This window comes from Harpia harpyja, chromosome 5, assembly GCF_026419915.1.
Source record: "Harpia harpyja isolate bHarHar1 chromosome 5, bHarHar1 primary haplotype, whole genome shotgun sequence".
NCBI lineage: Eukaryota > Metazoa > Chordata > Aves > Accipitriformes > Accipitridae > Harpia > Harpia harpyja.
The window spans coordinates 50,068,193-50,087,032 of record NC_068944.1 but is presented as its reverse complement, the minus strand read 5'-3'; the positions used below and the strand labels follow the sequence as shown (position 1 = coordinate 50,087,032).

Here is an 18,840-nt window from a genome sequence, read left to right as displayed (position 1 = left end):
TTCTGCAGGATGCAGTTACCCATGCTATTTAATGCCACTCACTCTGCGCGACAATCAAGTAGGTAGCCTGAAGTTAAAAAGGTAGCAATTTCCTTGAAGACTAAATGAAGCAAGTAAAAAGACAGGAATGTCATTACACAGACTGAAATGCTGCTTATTTTTTTTTCTTTCCTTGCATTATTTTAAATTATATATTCGTAATACTCATACATATTTATTTTTGACTGTATAAATGAGAGAAATTCTTTTTTTAGTATATATAAGAAAACAAGGGTATAGTTTGTCATACTTTGCCACTGATTTATTTCTTTAATTAAAAGCATTTTGTGTAAATCCTCCATTGACCTAACAATTTTCAAAGTAGGAAGACACCTTTTTTTGTGATGGAAGAAATGATAATTTATTAAAAATGCTATCTCTGCTATTATCTGTTGAGTCAATTGTGGGGAAAAAAGCAAAGCAATGAGCGTTGTGACAGATACACTAGTGTGTGTAGTATAAAATATTTGTATTTAAATTGCACTTATATTTAAATTACATTTACACCAAACATTTGCACATACATCAGGGTCTTTCTTGATAAATCTGAGAGACATATAAATCTAAGACATAATGCTTATTGTCATTTAGTAAAGGAAAACTGATTATTACTTCATGACAAGTGTAAATATTCATGCTTATAATTAATCTTGTCCAACACTTCTTTTTAAAACACCGTGTCTCCAGTTATTTATTCATTTTCCAAATATTAGCTATTTAAGATGAAAACATCCCATGTTGTGCAGCACAAGAGAGGAACAGAGGAAACAGTGACAGGCAGAGATATGAGGATCAGATGAGAAGTCAAAGGCGTCTGGCAGCCCAGTCTTATTTGGTGCCCTGGATGAATGATACTCGGGAGGAGATGTGTGATGATCTGTTGTCCGCAGGGAACATGCCAACTTTGTTGCTGAATTTGGAAAAGAATGTGGCAGGAGCCTGCAGAAGGGGAAAGGATGGTCTTAGATAGCAGTAATTGGAAGTCATCTCAGAGAAATGGGTTCTTTCTATCTCTCACCAAGTTTCTTTGTGATACTGGGAAAGCTACATGAAATTAGTTCCTACACAGGTGGCTGTATAGCAGTTTACCACTAATGAAGGTAGAGTTGCAACAAAGTTGGTTGCACCAAGCTAATTTTATATAATTAGCATAGGCAACAACAGTACATGGCATGAAGTTCAGTATATTGTGAAAGTCTGCCAGGGTTCCCAGCAGTGGAGCAACTTTAGTGGCCACGCAAGCTGAATCTATGCCACCACTTCTTTTCCTTGTATTTTTACCCTTGCTAGTTGAATTAAAGCTTCCTGAAGCGTATATCAGCTAAAAGATTCTTATTCAGGTACTTACACCTCTGCACACTGAAAATTATAAAATTAACTAATATTCTTAGTCATCATACAATTATTACCCTTTTCCCAAATCTTTTTCCTTTGCAAAAAAACCCAGTTAGAACATGAAAACGTTTAAACAGCCAAAAAGTAAGATAAAAGAAAAGGGACTATAAATTTTATCCCATGTTCACAGTGGATAGGACAAAGTGTACCAAAAGAGATTTATGTTAAGAAAAATTCGTACAATGAGGCTAGTGGAGCACTAGAATAAATTCTTTAGGAAGATGTATTGGGTTTGTGTGGCCAGGTTTTGGTAGCAGGGGGCTACAGGGGTGGCTTCTGTGAGAAGCTGCTAGAAGCTTCCTCCGTGTCTGACAGAGCCAATGCCAGCTGGCTCCAAGATGGACCCACTGCTGGCCAAGGCCGAGCCCATCAGCAACAGTGGTAGTGCCTCTGGGATAACATATTTAAGAAGGGAAACAATACTGTGCAACAGCAGCCGGGAGAGAGGAGTGAGAACATATGAGAGAAACAACCCTGCAGACCCCCACGCCAGTGAAGAAGGACAGGGAGGAGGTGCTCCAGGTGCCAGAGCAGAGATTCCCCTGCAGCCCATGGGGAAGACCATGGTGAGGCAGGCTGTCCCCCTGCAGCCCAGGGAGGTCCACGGTGGAGCAGATATCCACCTGCAGCCCGTGGAGGACCCCACGCCAGAGCAGGTGGGTGCCTGAAGGAGGCTGTGACCCCATGGGAAGCCTGCACTGGAGCAGGCTCCTGGCAGGACCTGCAGACCCATGAAGAGAGGAGCCCACGCTGGAGCAGGTTTTCTGGCAGGACTTGTGACCCCATGGAAGGGACCCACACTGGAGCAGTGTGCTCCTGAAGGACTGCACCCCGTGGAAGGGACCCATGCTGGAGCAGTTCATGAAGAACTGCAGCCTGTGGGAAGGACCGACATTGGAGAAGTTCATGGAGAACTGTCTCCCATGGGAGGGACCCCACAGTGGAGCAGGGGAAGAGTGAGGAGTCCTGCCCCTGAGGAGGAAGGAGCAGCAGAGACAACATGTGACGAACTGTCCCCAACCCCCATTCCCCCTCCCCCTGTGCTGCTGAGGGGGAGGAGGTAGAGAACTCAGGAGTAAAGTTGAGCCCGGGAAGGAGGGAGGAGTGGGGGGAAGTTGTTTTTAAGATTTGGTTTTATTTCTCATTACCCTACTCTGATTTGATTGGTAATAAATGAAACTAATTTCCCTAAGTCAAGTCTGTTTTGCCCATGACCGTAACTGCTGAGAGATCTCTCCCTGTCCCTATCTCGACCCACGAGCCTTCCATTATTTTTTCCCTCCCCTGTCCAGTTGAGGAGGGGGAGTGATAGAGCGGCTTTGTGGGCCATCACTAGACATATTTAAGAACAGGTTACACAAGAATCTGTCAGGAATAGCACGGATATACCTCATCCAGCTTTGAGCTGTGGGGACTAGGATTACAGGATGTCTCAAAGTTCTCTACAGTCCTCTGCTTGTGTGATTTTTTAGGATCTGTATTAAAACAGATGAGAAATGAAAGCATCTATTGAAAATTAAGTTTTTCAAGTTTGAGACATTTTATTGCAACTTTTTTTTTTAAATTCACTTTGGGAAATATTATAGTGTTTTCATTTCAGCTTTTTATTTCCTGTGTATTAATAAAAACTGAAGAATAGAAAGTTTGAAGAAGGATTTGTGCTGTGCTCATGAATTCTGTACAGCACTGGATCATACTCTGATTAAGACTTTTCTTCCTTAGCCATAAATCATTATATGCTTATGTAAATAAGTTATGAGTTTGCATTTAAATGTGTTTGAATGTAGCAGATGCTATGTATATATATGATAAGAAATATCTTTAAAAATTCCTGATAAGAGCCAGATGCCCCAGACAGATTTAATCACTTAAAGATAAGAAAGCCCCAATGACACAACAGCACCAGATAAGGAAATAAGTGAGGCAAGACTGCCTCACTTATTATCGTATGGTTCCTTCTCAGAATATTATACTTTTGTTCTAAAGCAATCAGTGTCAGAAATTATGCTGCCCTTATTTTTTACATCATAGTAAATATCCAGTGCAATTAAACAACTTTATATCACCAGTGACATTAAAGAAAGATGATTTTTCAAATTTAATTGATACTTTCAACATTCATACTACTTTCTTTTGTATAGTTCATACTGCAAAATTACTAATTAAAATAAAATCTTATTCACATTTTAATCTGGTGCCTCAGTGAGAGTTCCATGTGTTCAGCATTGAGACAGACTTCTCCTTAGAGAGTACTGTAAAGAAGATTAGAGGATTCACAGCCTGTTGTGATTGAGTAACTAGGAGGATTGTCAAAGAAGCTGCTGTGACAAACCTTTGAACTAAACAGGAGGAATCTCATGCAGCCTAGATGATTAGATTTCAGTCTGCACTGCATCAAGAAGTTTGTTCTGAGTCCAATGCCAGTAGATAACTCTGAAAGATAGTGCCTTCCTTGAACATTGTTGCTTCTATATCCGTTTTGCTGTATGAATACAACATGAGATCTGGGAAATGGATGATCTCTGCATGTTACTTCGAGAACACTTGCTTAGCACCCAAACGAGCATAATTTCTGTACAAAGACTCTGAACTGAGGGAAAGTCATGAAATCCAACAGAAAGTTTTATTTACATGTCATCCACATGAAGTTTACTAATGCTTATGGCCTATTCTTGCTTCTATATATAATCAAAACCAACACATATATTATTATATCACTATGTTTAAATTACAGAAATATGTAAGAAAATAGATAGTAGGACAAAAGTAACATCCGTTTAAATTCAAATTGTATAGTGAAGAACAATTCAGTCCTAAAATAGAACGAAAATAGAAATGTATTTTATTCTTTTTTATTGCAAAGACAAGTTAATGTACTACCAGTATTTCAAAACATGCAGCAAATAGAGAAAGACATAATCTTCTGGATCACTAAAGATGGGTCTCTCTCAAACACTTTCCCTCTTAAGAGGTGATGGGGCAGAGGAAGATACTTGTTTCAAGACTGCTAATGAAAATTAAAATTTAATTAAGAGCTTTTTTAAATTCCATGGAATCTAACCTGTCAACAGTTTGTTTCAAGACTGTAAGATAATATATTTATCTTAGAAACTCACTTTCTTAGCACTTGAACTGTTGAGATTTTTGGTAGTAGTGGACCTGGTGGTATCTATCTGTACAAGTTAAGTCACTCATTCACTTTCCAAACCTTTATGTATTTCAAGTTTGTTTGCTAAAAAGGATTTCCTGTCATGCTGCATACATTGTCTTACATTCTCAGGAACCACTGCCTGCAATAGTTTTCATGATCTTAGCTAATATAATCTTAAAGTCTGTCATGCTTATTTCAACTGCTCCTCACTCACATTAGAAGGCTGTCTAGTATCCCGGACTTAAAAGGCTTAGAAACTTTCTTCAGACCTTTAACTCATATTACTTTGTGGTGTTTCTATTCACATTTATTATTATTACAATACTCTTCCTCAGCTCAGATACCTGTTTCCCTACACGGTTCTCCACCAAAATTTGAATTTATACACAACAATCCTACTGCCTCTCAGTCTGTTTTGCTGCCTTTTTTAAAGCTGTTCCCAGCAGCCTTGATCATTCTAAGAGGCTTTATACAGTTTCCTACATGAATTCACCTTTTGAGTATAGCTGGTCAGTATAATTCCCACTGTTGGCTTATATACCAATAGTAATGCTTCCTTCACTGGCAATATGTCAGATTCAGTCTAGGATTATATTTGTACCGGTGTAGCCAGATTACAGTATGGCTCATAAGCACCTTGCTGTTGACTAAAACACTTGGATATTTATCCTTTTGTCATCTGCAATTGATGATCCCACCATTTACAAAAGAAATTTTTACAATTTGTTTCTAAATGCATGTCTGCATTATGTAACTTTAGATTTGTTCTCGTTTCTATTACTCAGTTCAAATAATTCAATTTTTCCTGTATAGGAATCAGTCCTACTTTTCAATCTTCCAAATCCAAAGTCCTATCAAACATCATTAGCACACTGCTACATTTTCTACCAACATCATTAAAGAAAATATTAAAGCTCACTCCTAAAACTCCATCAGCTTCCAGTGCAGGTAAAGGAGGATAGGCTCCTTTCTCAGGCAATTCAGAGCAGAAACCAATCTTAGTCATTCTGAACCTCTCCTCAGAGAAGCTTTCTATTGACTATAAATGGAGCATAATCAGAATAGCTAAAGTTAGCTTTTTGGAATACCCCTGTTCCTGTACCAAGCAGATGACTAACGTATTTTTTTCTATATTTCAGAGAAACATTAGGTTTCCTAGTCATTTAGGATGTGTGAGCTTAGACTTGGAACCGGGGACAGATAGAGGGTTCTGGTTTCTATAGCATTACCCACACTGGGATTGTCAGCACAAATTGAGAATGTGTTTTTGAATCAATCTTTCATGATGCCTAGAACTACATTTTTTTATCTCACTGAAATCTTTCTCAGCTATACCATCATGTTTTGTGCATGTTTGTATAGCTATGCATTGTCATATCCTTCTGAAAATTGGTTATTTGAATTAGAGAGTCTCCATAATTTATTCAAGACAACAAATTATTTTTTCAAGACACGGGTTGTAAATGCAATCATAAATCATAATGTCAGAGCTCAATAAAAGCATTAAAAGTTCTATTGCAAGATCAAGAATTTTATTTCCAGGAAGATAGGAGAAAGTTTCTTAAGTGCTGCAAAAAGAGGGGTTATAACTGAAATCAGCAAAAAGTGGTATGGATTTTTTTCAGGCAGCAGCATACATTTATGAAATACATTTTCTCAGCGGTCACCATGTAGATAGAACATGGAATTGAACTCAGGTACTTGGTGTTCATGGCCAAAAATCAAGAAAGAATTAAACTCTAGATTGCAACTTAGAAAAGGGTAAACTTGATTTATTCTGAAATAACCTATTGCATTTCTTGATCACTGTCTTGTTTGAACTCTTAACACAGAAAACTTCCAAGCCACAGTACTTAACAGATGTTACATACATTAGCACACTCAACACAGTATTTCCATGGCCTGTTCTTTCAAGGCCATTTTCTTCCACTATGCTATAGGTGTCTAAATCTTTTCTCTTAGCATGGGGAGAATTAATTTTATTCACTGAACAAACAAGTTTAAACCTGTAAGTGAAAAAGACAAAACCTACAAATTAAAAACTGTCCTGTTTCAGCTGGGATAGAGTTAACTGTCTTCCTAGTAGCTGGTACAGTGCTATGTTTTGAGTTCAGTATGTGAAGAATGTTGATAACACTGATGTTTTCAGTTGTTGCTCAGTAGTGTTTAGACTAAAGTCAAGGATTTTTCAGCTTCTCATGCCCAGCCAGCGAGAAAGCTGGAGGGGCACAAGAAGTTGGCACAGGACACAGCCAGGACACCTGACCCAAACTGGCCAACAGGGTATTCCATACCATGTGACGTCCCGTCTAGTTTAGGAAGTGGGGGGGGGGGGCGGGGAATCGCCTCTCGGGGACTAGCTGGGTGTCGGTTGGCGGGTGGTGAGCAATTGCGCTGTGCATCATTTGTACATTCCGACCCTTTTATTATTACTGTTGTCATTTTATTAGTGTTATCATTATCATTATTAGTTTCTTCTTTTCTGTTCTGTTAAACCATTCTTATCTCAACCCACGAGTTTTACTTCTTTTCCCGATTTTCTCCCCCATCCCACTGGGTGGGGGGGAGTGAGTGAGCAGCTGCATGGTGCTTAGTTGCTGGCTGGGGTTAAACCATGACAAAAACATAAGAAAACTACATTATTATTATAATTCTATTGTTACATATGTTGCTATTGTTAAACAAAGTATGTTTGAGGTAATAACAAAACTGTGTGCATAGTACATGAGTTGTGGACCTAACTTTTTTATTTCCTAGGCCATGTGAAATTATTACTTCTGTAGGGAATAAACATTTCTGCTCTGTAAAGGACTATATGGTGTAGTAAGTAATATAGACCTAGGCTTATTGTAACATATTGCAAAAAGGTCAGAGATAAATTTGCTTAAAGAATAACATATCAGCTTAGAGACAAATCCTAGCACCACCTAATGCGAGAGATGGAGTTAAGTTTATTAGAAGTGATTTAGTCAAGTTTGAATGGGCTTCATTAGCCAAGGCAATTTAAAGTGCACCTCCACACAAAGCACATGTACAATACACATCTTCAAATTAGCAGTGTTCAACGTGCAGCCTCTTCCATCTGTAGTAACCAGAGAAAATTTAAAGTAAGCATTTTGTTAGTAGAAAATAATAGAGGAGGAGATAACACAAACCAAATGAGACGTAGGGCAAGGAAAATCAATTTCTCATCAACTGTGGGGCAAATAACTTTAAACAAAGTCACATAGTTTCTGATCAGTACCAAATAACAACATGGTTCCTTTGGGCTAAATTGCAATGATAAAGGACCAAACTCATGACAGAGGAGACTTTAACTTTTATTGGAAAGGCTGTGAAATAACAAGAAAATCCCACGCAATTTATAGCTTATCCCTAGAAAGCAGATAGAAGGGGCCTTTGGCATGACACTTGTGTTAAGTGTATTTTACTATAAGATAGCTAATGCCCTGAGCAAATACAGCAACAGCAAAGACTAAGAAACTCTTTGCATAGAAGCTGAAAAACTAGTTGTGACATGTTAGCTCAAAATAAGAAAGGATTTCATTACACTGAAGATAGCCTGAGCAAAGGGAATATGTGACACAAAAGGAACTGTGATGAGATTACAATGTATATCAGAACTGCTTGATTAATCTCCTGTCTGGGAAGTTTTTAAAAATAGACACTACAGAAGACTTAAATTAGAGGAATGATAAGCACGTACTTCCAGATTTCTACTTCTTCTGCCTTTAACAGCTTCCCTCCATTTTATCCAATAGTTTATTGCTTAAGGATTTTCACATCCTTAAATTATACTTCCTTGGGCATCGTGATATGTGTTGTGCCTCCAGAAAACTGTGTTTCTCAAAAAGCTACACGCATCCCACTCTGACCCTCTCCTTTTTTACTTACAGCTCCTGTTAGGAACTTCAATGTAGGTTTAGGTCTTGAGGAGACATGGTGTTTATTCAAAGATCAGTTCACAGTGTTTTTCATTTCTTCCCTAGCCAAGGTGCTGTCATGCCACTTTACTCACCTTTGGGAAGGTCTTCTCAAGAATCTGGAAATTTGGGGCATGCTTCACTCTTGGTCTGCCTCTTCTCTTACTCTAACATCCACATCCCCATGGTATTTGGGACAGAGCTGAAAAACTGTTAAGAAAGAAAGAGCAATTCTCTGCTGTACTCCCTGTACTGGGCATAGCTGGCAGGGTTTCGGTACAGGGGTGGCAGTTGTGACGTGTGGGAGGAAGCCTTGAGCTGCCTTGTGCTGGTCACAGCCATTTCCAGCCAGTTCTGACACCAGTGCGTGACACCAGCTGAGAATTGTTGAGTCTAGGATACAGAAGTCCAAATGCATGGCCCAGTGCCAGTTGGGTGGCACTCCAAAACAGCCCTAGTTTGCATAATCAGACAGTAGCATGTAATCGAGGATGAAATTTCAAGTATGAATAAGCCCAAAAGAGTTGATCAAGAATCACTCTCACCTAGATTTTCTAATTGACTGTGCAGCATGCATAGATCCTATTAAAAACATTAGTTCCAGTCCAGAATGTGAGTTTGCAGGTATTTGAAAATCAGTGGTCCTCAGGTCTGAGGAAATGCTGTGAGTGCTTAGTGGAAACAGAAGAAACTTCAGCAAGAACACCAGTGTTTTGTTTCCACTTAGTAAAACAGATGCACTTTTTACCTCATGTTAGCTAAGACCCATAACAAAACCCAGATGAAATAAATTTTCCCAGTGTTAGGAAGCATAAAGTAAGCATAGTCTCTCCTCCCCCACCTGCACATCACTCTCTAACTCGGTTATGTCCTGTTATCATTAGGATATTACCGTATAATAACGAGCACATTTTTATGCACAGATGGGAAGAGCGTGCCTTGTATCTTAGCAAATACACAGGATAAACTGTAGGCCTTACATAGCCACAGTAGAACTTGGTGAAAAGCAGCAGAGGGAAGTCATTAGTTCAGTGGGCTATACAGACCACAGGATACCCTGATCTCCTCTGTTTGAAATGTCATGTAGACTGCTGCTGGCATAAGCAGGAAGCAAGAACAGTTAACTTAGATGTCCACCTACCATGAATTAAGTGATGTGAATAAGCACTGTGGCCAATAAAGATCTAATCTTAATGTCTGACTTCTCCTTAGAAGTAGATTTAGCACTGTTTCTTTCCACTGCTTTCCAGTACCTTAAGCTTTTCCCCTTTTGTTTTAATTAGCATACAGAAGCCAACACCTTCAGGTTTCCAAACAAATGAGTATGCTGATGCCCAACTTCAAGAGATTGTCAGAAAAATGCGGGAAAGGGCAACAGTATACAAGGAAAAGCTGAAAGATCCAGTGCTGTCCTCCCCTGAAGGCAGTCCTACAGCTTGTAAGTGACTCAAGAAATAGCTGTGCATTTTTTGAGTTTAAAGATGAAAATTATTTTGTGGGAACAGAAAATACTGTGATAAAATTTTCAAGTAAGTATAGCATGTTTACCCACTGAAATGGATCAGTTTGTGCCCACTGAAGTCAATTTATCCATATTAGCTAAACAAGCCAGGTCCTTAGGTATGAGCTACCTTTGAACCCCGTCACTGAAGAATTGGGGAAAAAAAACTTGGGTAATGTCTAGAATCATCCCTGTCAAGCAGTCTTCTATATTTTAAAATAGCTCCCAGATATGTTTATTCATGGGGATGAATCTGAAACATATGAAGAAACATACGTATCTTATGAGTAGACATTAGTCTCTCTGAGAATAGCTCTGCTGTGTAAAAGTAAATAAAATTTTAGCCATGGCAGCAATCTTCCAGACACACTGAGGACTCTAAGTATATGCCTTGAATAGAGCAAACTCATCTGAAATTAATTACATATTGACTTTTGACAAAATATGAAACATAAAAAAAATTATGTTTTTCCTCTTCAGAAGAAAGTTTTACTTTTTTTTTCCTTTTCCCAAAGAATTGAGTGTGGTGATTGTATATTCTGACATTTTTTAGAAGCTGTTTATTACTTACCTGTTTTTTAATAAGCTGCAAAAAATAGTGCCTGAAGTATCATAAACTATCCCAGCTGATAAAGGAATTCCTTTCTTAAAAAAATTATTTCTTTGGTCTTTTACTTCTTTTGTTCTCGTGGTAGAACTTACAATCATTTATTTCCTAAATCATTATAGATCCAGTTTGCCAGTTTACTGCTAAGACTGTGTATCCTACTCAGAGGTAAAGCCACCAGAATTAATGGGACAAATGTATGGACAAAATTATCCAGCCCAAAGATGGAAGAACTGGACTCAAAGGAGTGCCACAAGACTTTTGTAAGCCTAGAAATATACAAAACTGTAGGCTTCCCATTAGTTTCACCTGCTGCATCTTGCGTATGAGGTCTCAGGAGAGGGGAGAGATCAGCCCATGGCACAGGCATCTTTTCTTATCTCCATCCTAACTGCATGCATTATTTGCAACAGTCATGTAAAGAGAAATGCCCAGTTGCATTAATGAATGTTAAATTATGAATTACCTTATTTCTTGTCAGTCTTTTATGGCATTAGTTGTGGGCACTGTCCAAGGAAATACAGTAATATATATGTATCGCACTCCGTAACATGAAGTGTCCTGTTCTTGATAGCAGATGTACATGATTATCAGTGGCGACTTTATTCTCCAATCTGTTTTCCAATGCATTCCGTATTATAATGAATTGTAGCTTTAGTCACTGCCAAGTGTTTTTAGAAGAGTTTTTAACATGATAAGGCTCTTGTACGTGCTAAAACAGGGTGTAGTAATTGAGCCATTACAAAGATATCACCATTTCTGGCATTCTATGCTGCATCTTCTAGCACCATCAAAGAAGAAGCCTCCACCCCCACCAAAAGAAGAAAAAAAAGAAGAAAAGAAAGAGGATGCAGAAGCAAAGCCAGAGGAGGATCATTACTGCGATATGCTGTGCTGCAAATTCAAAAAACCTCCACTGAAAAAATACATGGAGCATCTGCAGCTACCAGACAGCATAGACTCATACACAGGTAAATTAAAAGCTATGCAATAGAATGAGGTAAAGGCATATTGAAGTGACCTATGATTACATAGTACCTGTAAGCCACCATAAGATCCACACTCCAGTTTGCAACTCAGATGGACACACAGACCCTGCCCCAAAGAACATTTATTCCAAACAGGGAAAAGACAGGAAAAGTGACAACAGTTGTAAAGATGGTATGCACAAAGCTGGTATGCAAACCAACCACAATAAAAACCCGTCTTCTGATTCTTGATCTAGAATTTGTCCTATTCAATAGGGCCAAATAATTCTTTTGTCAGTTATAACACACACCCGCAGCATGCAATATGTATTGAGTTTCTCCAGATACATTAAATTCTATATGCTCTCATAAACTCATCTTTTTTCCCTTTTGCAAATTCTTTTTGTGACTCCTAGTTCCAGCCTATATCACTTTATCAGCCTGTACTGTTGAAAAAGGGAGAATGGTAGGTTGCTCTGGGAAGAAACATTCCCAGAGATTACAGTAGAATAAATGTGTCTAAAAGAATCAGAAAAGATTCTAAGTTCATGTCTAAATTCAATGTTTTTTTCTTTCAGATCACCGTTACGTAGCATGGCTTATGCTTGTGACAGTCGCCTATAATTGGAATTGCTGGTTTATTCCCCTTCGCTTTGTGTTCCCATATCAAACCCCGAGTAATACAATATATTGGTTTACCACGGACATCCTTTGTGATATCTGCTACCTGTGTGACTTACTGATTTTCCAGCCCCGAGTGCAATTTTTAAGAGGAGGAGACATAATAGTAAGTATTGGAAGTGGGATTTCCACAGGTAGTAGTTGTGTGTTAAAGTACTTTATAGAAATTCCCTCTAATCTGACACATTTTTTCCTGCTATGTCAAATCTATGTAACTTTTATATTTATCAAAGGATACCTATGTTCTTCTTCACTGGCCTTCCATTATCCTGTTTTGGAAGAAGAAAACATATCCATTGTCTACATTCTTAAAAAAAAAGAAAAACCAGATTTGAAAGTAACAGATGAGAGCAGTCGGAACAGACATAAAGCTCTTTCTTGCCAGGACTGAACTGGTGCAGCTTCACTGGAATCAGTGATTATATGACTATGTACTCATACATGTATGCAGGTGTATGATTGTGTGAAACTTTCAGCTTTCTGTTCACCTTGTGCAAGAATCATAGTTGAAGACAGTGCATATTCTTCTAGGGCTGGACAGGATATGCGTGTTTTGTTACAGATTGTGAGATTGGGGGGGATGCCAAAATCAAAGCAAATCCCTGTAATTTCAGGATGCTTTAAAAATAATTTATTTGAGATATTTTATTTTGGGAAAATAGGTACATTCAATTTTGCTTCTTGCTACTATTTTTGTGTTACCTTTTTATAGAAAAACGCAAAATAAAACTCTAAGAAAGCATCTGAAAAAAGGTAAAATTTGCCCTTAACATATCTAAAGGGCATCTAGAACATTTACTTTTCTTTAAAATCTTCCCTGCTTTTGATTCTGTAACTTCTTATAGAAGAAAGCCTAATGAGGAAAAAAATGAGTTTAGGTAACTTCCGTGACACTACTGTGCCCAACAGACAGAAAATTCAAAATTATATGTCTTCAAATGTAATTTGGAACTAGCTTTATTTCAGTGCTTTTACATAAAATTTTACACATTGTGCATACAAGATAATACTGATACCTTTACAGAGGAATCTCAGATAAAACTGTGCAAATATAGTTTAGATAGACATTAAATGCAGTGCAGTATAATGTATTTTTCCATGCCAAGACATTCAGTAACTGGCAATCTTGCCTAAATCCTACAAAACTCAAATTTTATGAACAAGGTTAATACTCTAACATAGGAAGCTTACCTTGTATTTCCCTTGAAGCTGTTTGTACAATTCATAGATTTTAGTCCATGAAGAGATCATCTACTGCCTGATCTCCTGCATTTAGTTTAATGTTTAAATGGATAATAGTGAAAAGTTGGCTGGAAATATCCTTAAGATTTTAAAGCTATTTTTAAAGTGTCCCTGGTATAAATACAGAAAGTATAGTAACAGTATAGTAACAATATTTCTTTAGATACTTGTGATTACCCTTTCCTATTAAGGTATTAGCATCAGTTCTCATGGAGAGCAATTTAAAAATAAGCAGCTAATCATTACTAATCAAGGTAATGTTGATTATTATAATGCTAATAATGCTAGCATGTTAATACTAGCTTTCAAAGAGCTAATTTTATACAGCACCATCAGAAATGTTCTTTGCATTTTTCTTGGAACCACTGAAGTCAAATGGAGTTTTTGTCCCTGAAATTGAAGGGGTTTGGGTCAAGCACCAACTGGTACAGATGTCTTGAGAAGGAAGATTTGTGGGAAAAATGTAACGTACTTTGCTAGACCAACAGCCAGACTTCGAAAAAATCGGACAAACCTCAAACTTGATTTTTTCAGGTAGGTCTAATAAAATGTGGTCTAATGTAAACTGGTCTAATAAAAGTACTTCTTCTTCCTACAGATCTTTCTCCGTCCATACTCTTAGACCATCATTAATATAACTGTCATCACCCCTACTATCAGAAGTGAATTATTATTGAGTAGCAGAGGCTTATTCTTGACATTCTGTTCTTGACTGTGCCTTTTTCTCCTTTTGTTATCATTGTAGTCAGACAGAGTGGAAATGAAGAAATTCTACCACAGCTCTATGAAGTTTCGGGTAAGCAGAGCCTATGTTACTGTCTGGCTGTAGGATTTCACAGGATTTTTTTCATTCAGTGAAAGTCACTGTTGGTTTAAGAACATCACCAGAAAGCATTGGCTTGATGGCATGTCAGTGCTCACCAGCTGAAGATTGCCATCTTCATAAACAGTGTTTAATTGTAAAACAGAATAATTATAAATGCAATTATAAATATTAATACTGAATAATAATAAATTAATAAAATTGAATTAATACAATTCTCTGTTTTCATTTATTTGTGTGAGGTCATCCCCGCACACACTGCAAGACAATAGCATGGTTTGCCAGAGATTCGTTAAACAAAAAGTCTTTAAGTTAGATGATAATCCTATTCAGTGAACTTTTATGAAGTACCTCATGGTACTGAATAGGTCATCACTCACACAAGTAAACAAAAAATTAGATTTTTGATGCTCATTGCACTTTGTAAAAACAAAGATGCATTTGATTTAGCAAAATTGTTCATTTTTTTCCTAAATATTGTTTTTGCCAACAGAGGATAGGTAGTCTATTGAATTTCTGATACACATACACCTCTGTGACATTGAGCCCACATCTCTGAAATGTCACTTATTGCCACCTCCTCTTCTGTAAATACTTTTGCACCTGCCTTGTTTCAGAGTTAAATTTGTGTCAGTGACTGTGATATTACTACTTATATACTTGAGGTTAAGCTATCCAAAAGTACAGGATATACGCTGTACAGGCAAGTGAGTAGGACGGAGTCAAACCTACAGCAAGAGAACTAAGATGATATGTATGGTTTTATTTTAAGTCCACACTTGCAGTATGTTTAGTGCTCTTGATTTCTGCAGAAACTAATGAGAGTTGAGTGTTCTCACCACATGCAAGATATAGATATAATCTGGGAATTTGTCATATGATTAAGTACTAATTAACAGTTACTGATATTAAAGTACTTCTGACTAAATTTTGCCTCCTCTTAGACATGTGCCTGAGAGAGGTAGAGAGGCCATAAAAGGCTGTTTGTCCTCAATCAATTTTTTGGTTTGCTTTGCTTTTTTAACATAGTTTGGTTATTAACTGCTTCTTACTTGCATGGAATAAAAGGTCAGTGCTGCATGCTAGATGCTGCCAACATGAGTTGCATCTTTCAGAGCAAAGGCATTTTTTATTACAGTGAGATGAAGCCTACAGTTCCACATCCCTCTTTTGTTCCCAAATGATATCAGCAACAGAGCAAGGCATCACAGGATCTTTAAAAAGGCAAAGCCAAGTTTGCCACAGCTTTCCTTCCCTTCACAGAATTCTTGGGAAGAATAAAGTAGGCAGATAAGAAGAGTAATCACACAGTTGATGGACTGCAGGGAGATGTTGAAAATCTTAGTGATATGGGAGGAAGAAGCACCCAAATGTAACAAAAGACAATATCTATTAAAAAAACCCCCAACAACTAGACTTACCATCCTATGATGAACCTGTTGTTTGGAACACATGGCTTCTGCAGGTTGCAAGCAAGGAGTCTAATTCATTGTGCTCCCCCAGGTTGCTTTAGGCAGTCTGGTTTTAAAGCTGTAGTACTTCTAAAAAGTGCTTGTGGATTTCTCTCCCCACCTCCACTCACCAGCCACATGCCTACCATTTTAGTCTCGTCAGAACTGTAATCGAAATAACAGAATCTATTAGTAACCAAATATCTGAGATACTGTCAATAATCCCCATGAAACAGATTAAAATCTCAGGCATGGGGGACTTAAAAGCAGGGCAGAGCAAAGCTGTTGGTGTTTTTTCAAAGAGATAATCTTGCCTGCCAGTACTGGGAAGTTACAGGCTTAGCATGCTGACTGTTCAAATATTACACCCAATCATGATTCAGTCTAAGTAGGTTTTTGACAGCAAGTAAATGCATTATGATTATTGTGAAGTTTAAATTGACCTCTCTGCTCTTCAACAGCTCGATGTGGTATCAGTATTGCCGTTTGACCTTTTATACTTCTTCTTTGGATTTAACCCAGCATTTAGAGCAAATAGGATGCTAAAGGTAAGATCTGTGTTAGTGATGGATGGCTAACCACACAGAAATATTTTTACAACCCAATTGAAAGTTGTTTATAATATTTAGGAATATGAAATTTAGAAATTGGAAAATATCTTCAGGATAAGCTACAACATCAGAAAATAAACCAACAAAAAATACAAGTTATAGTCTAGCCAAATGAAGCCTTCTTCTGAGTTTATTATTTCCTACTTTCAAAAGGTGTTTTGTCACTAAGGCTGGTTTGTTTCCATTATTTAAATTAGATTAATCTTAAATTACCTGTTTGGTTTTCAAAGACCAGAAAAATTAATTTAAGATCACTAATTAATGTCAATGTATTTTCCCCTTCTGTTAGTAATGTCAGGTGTTTAAAAGCAAAGGAGGGAATTTTAAGGACAACATAAGCTATACACAGCATACTTAACAAGCATAAATCCACTTTCATTATCGAGTCCAAAGACATCTGGAGCTGTGCAATGAAGGGTCTGAGAAGGGATTAGACAGCAACCCTCTCCCTGCATTTCACGGTACCTAGTAGGTCACTCTGCGACTAAATACATTTCCCTTCACATAATCAGTATGTTGACAAAGAATTGGCTTTTATTTAAAGTTGGGGAGAGACACAAGAACTCTCAGAATAAAATCAGGGTACTCTTCAGTTTTCAACAAAACTTCAAAATTCCATAAATCAGAACCAAAACAATATGAAAGAATGAAAAGTTAAATAGTACCTCATATAAAGCAAACAGATGCGTACTGAACAAAAACAAAGAAAAAAGCTACATGCGAATATTAAGGGCTATCATGAAAGGTAAACTACAAATAACAGGAAGAATTCGATATAGCAGCAGTTGATAATACATGGTATCATCTAGTATGTGTTTGTTGATACATATGATGAGTTACTGGAGAATTATTGGAATTTCAGAAAGAGAAAAAAGGGATTTTTATGTGTGTAATTCTCTCTGATAAAGTTGCCCAAGCAATTATATTTGTTTGAGGAAGTAGAAGTCATTCATCTGCAGCAGTCTGACCTAAACAGCAAGGTTATTTCTATAATCAGATTAATGGGACACTCAACACCCAAAACAATGTTTAACTCAATTTTCATCTTTGGTTTTGCAGTTCACCATTTAGTTAAATGTTTAAAGAAAGTCAGACTACTGAAAAATCCATTATTTTCAAAATGTGTATATGAACTAATGTCAGTACTATTATAACAAGACGTGTAATGAAGACTAGTGATTGAGTTACTTTCATTTGTTTCCCATTCAGCATAACACATTCTTTGAGTTTAATGATCGTTTGGAAGCTATTCTGGACAAAGCATACATCTACAGGTATGTGCTTATTAAACTCTTGTAGCATGCAAAGCTTGGCACAGAATGCATTTCATTTGATTTCATGAGTTGTCAGTGAAGCACTGGATGGAATATGATACATCTTTTACTGTTCAATTTAAGATTTTTAAAATATCTGTCTTTACTGTAATCATTAAAATAACAACTGTAAAGCTTCACTCACATATGAAATCTAGCTCAGTTCAGCTGGCCTGGTTCAGGCAAAATGTCCACCAAACAGAGGCTCCTGCCAAAATTTAACTGATCAGAAGTATTAGAAAGAAGTTTCTTCAGTGAAAGAGCTAAAGAACAGTTCCTTTAGGTTGCTAATAGCAGTGCCAAATCCTCAGTAGCTGTTTATTTGTACTTAATAAAACTTAAGAGCTTGAGCCTGTGTCAATATTTTTCTTCAAATATGCTCTCACCATGAACCTGGCATATACAGAAACTTGATCATCCACTCCATTGACTAAACTTGGAATGAGAATCAATTCAGCACAGATGTCAAATAGTGATTATGACTGTTGTCTGCTGCACTATGTTCTCACCTTCTGCATTGACAGGAAGAATTTTGGTTCCAACTCAAGCAGTCCATGGACATGGTTATGGCAAGTTTCATAGGCCCCTCAGCTGTCAGTGATGCTGCTAAGAGCCAATGAACCTATATCTACTGTGTCACCATTACTGTCATCTACTGTCAATGTCATCAGCCCTAGTTTATCTTGTGCAACTCCTACACCAACAGATTTTTTTTCCCTGACCCAGTTTTGGGGCATGTATTGTTCCTGTGTGCTGCTGCTGCAGAAATAAGAATCTGCTGTTTACTGTCTTATTCTGTTTCAGAGATTATTGCACTTAAATGATAGACTTGGTATTTATATATGGCAAATACGATATTTTATGAGATTTAGAGACTAGTTAAATTTGAAAAGGAGTTTGAAACATCATCTCTCTCATATTTTTGTGTACCTACGAAACGAAACAAAACTTAGAAGTTTGAAAATTCTACTGAAGTATTTTTGAAGATGCTAACCTCCACAAAGCTTATTCTCGTGTTGCCCTCTCCTTTCACTTATTGAAAAGTCTTTTGTGGTTTGGTTGTTGGGGTTTTTTCTTTCTTTTTTTTAAATTCTTGTTGGTACAAGAGAAGGTTTCTCTGAATTTCCACAAGATG

The 18,840-nt window shown here is 37.4% G+C and overlaps 1 protein-coding gene across 1 annotated transcript in view; it reads left to right on the top strand.

The window, feature by feature from the left end:
- CNGB3 (cyclic nucleotide gated channel subunit beta 3) overlaps positions 1–18,840 on the top strand; it is a 69,802-nt gene that overhangs the window by 24,967 nt on the left and 25,995 nt on the right. The window contains exons 4-9 of the mRNA XM_052786738.1: positions 9,792–9,946; positions 11,402–11,587; positions 12,163–12,371; positions 14,253–14,303; positions 16,243–16,329; positions 17,602–17,666. Coding sequence (XP_052642698.1) covers positions 9,792–9,946; positions 11,402–11,587; positions 12,163–12,371; positions 14,253–14,303; positions 16,243–16,329; positions 17,602–17,666 — 753 coding nt within the window. The remainder of the gene's footprint in view (positions 1–9,791; positions 9,947–11,401; positions 11,588–12,162; positions 12,372–14,252; positions 14,304–16,242; positions 16,330–17,601; positions 17,667–18,840) is intronic.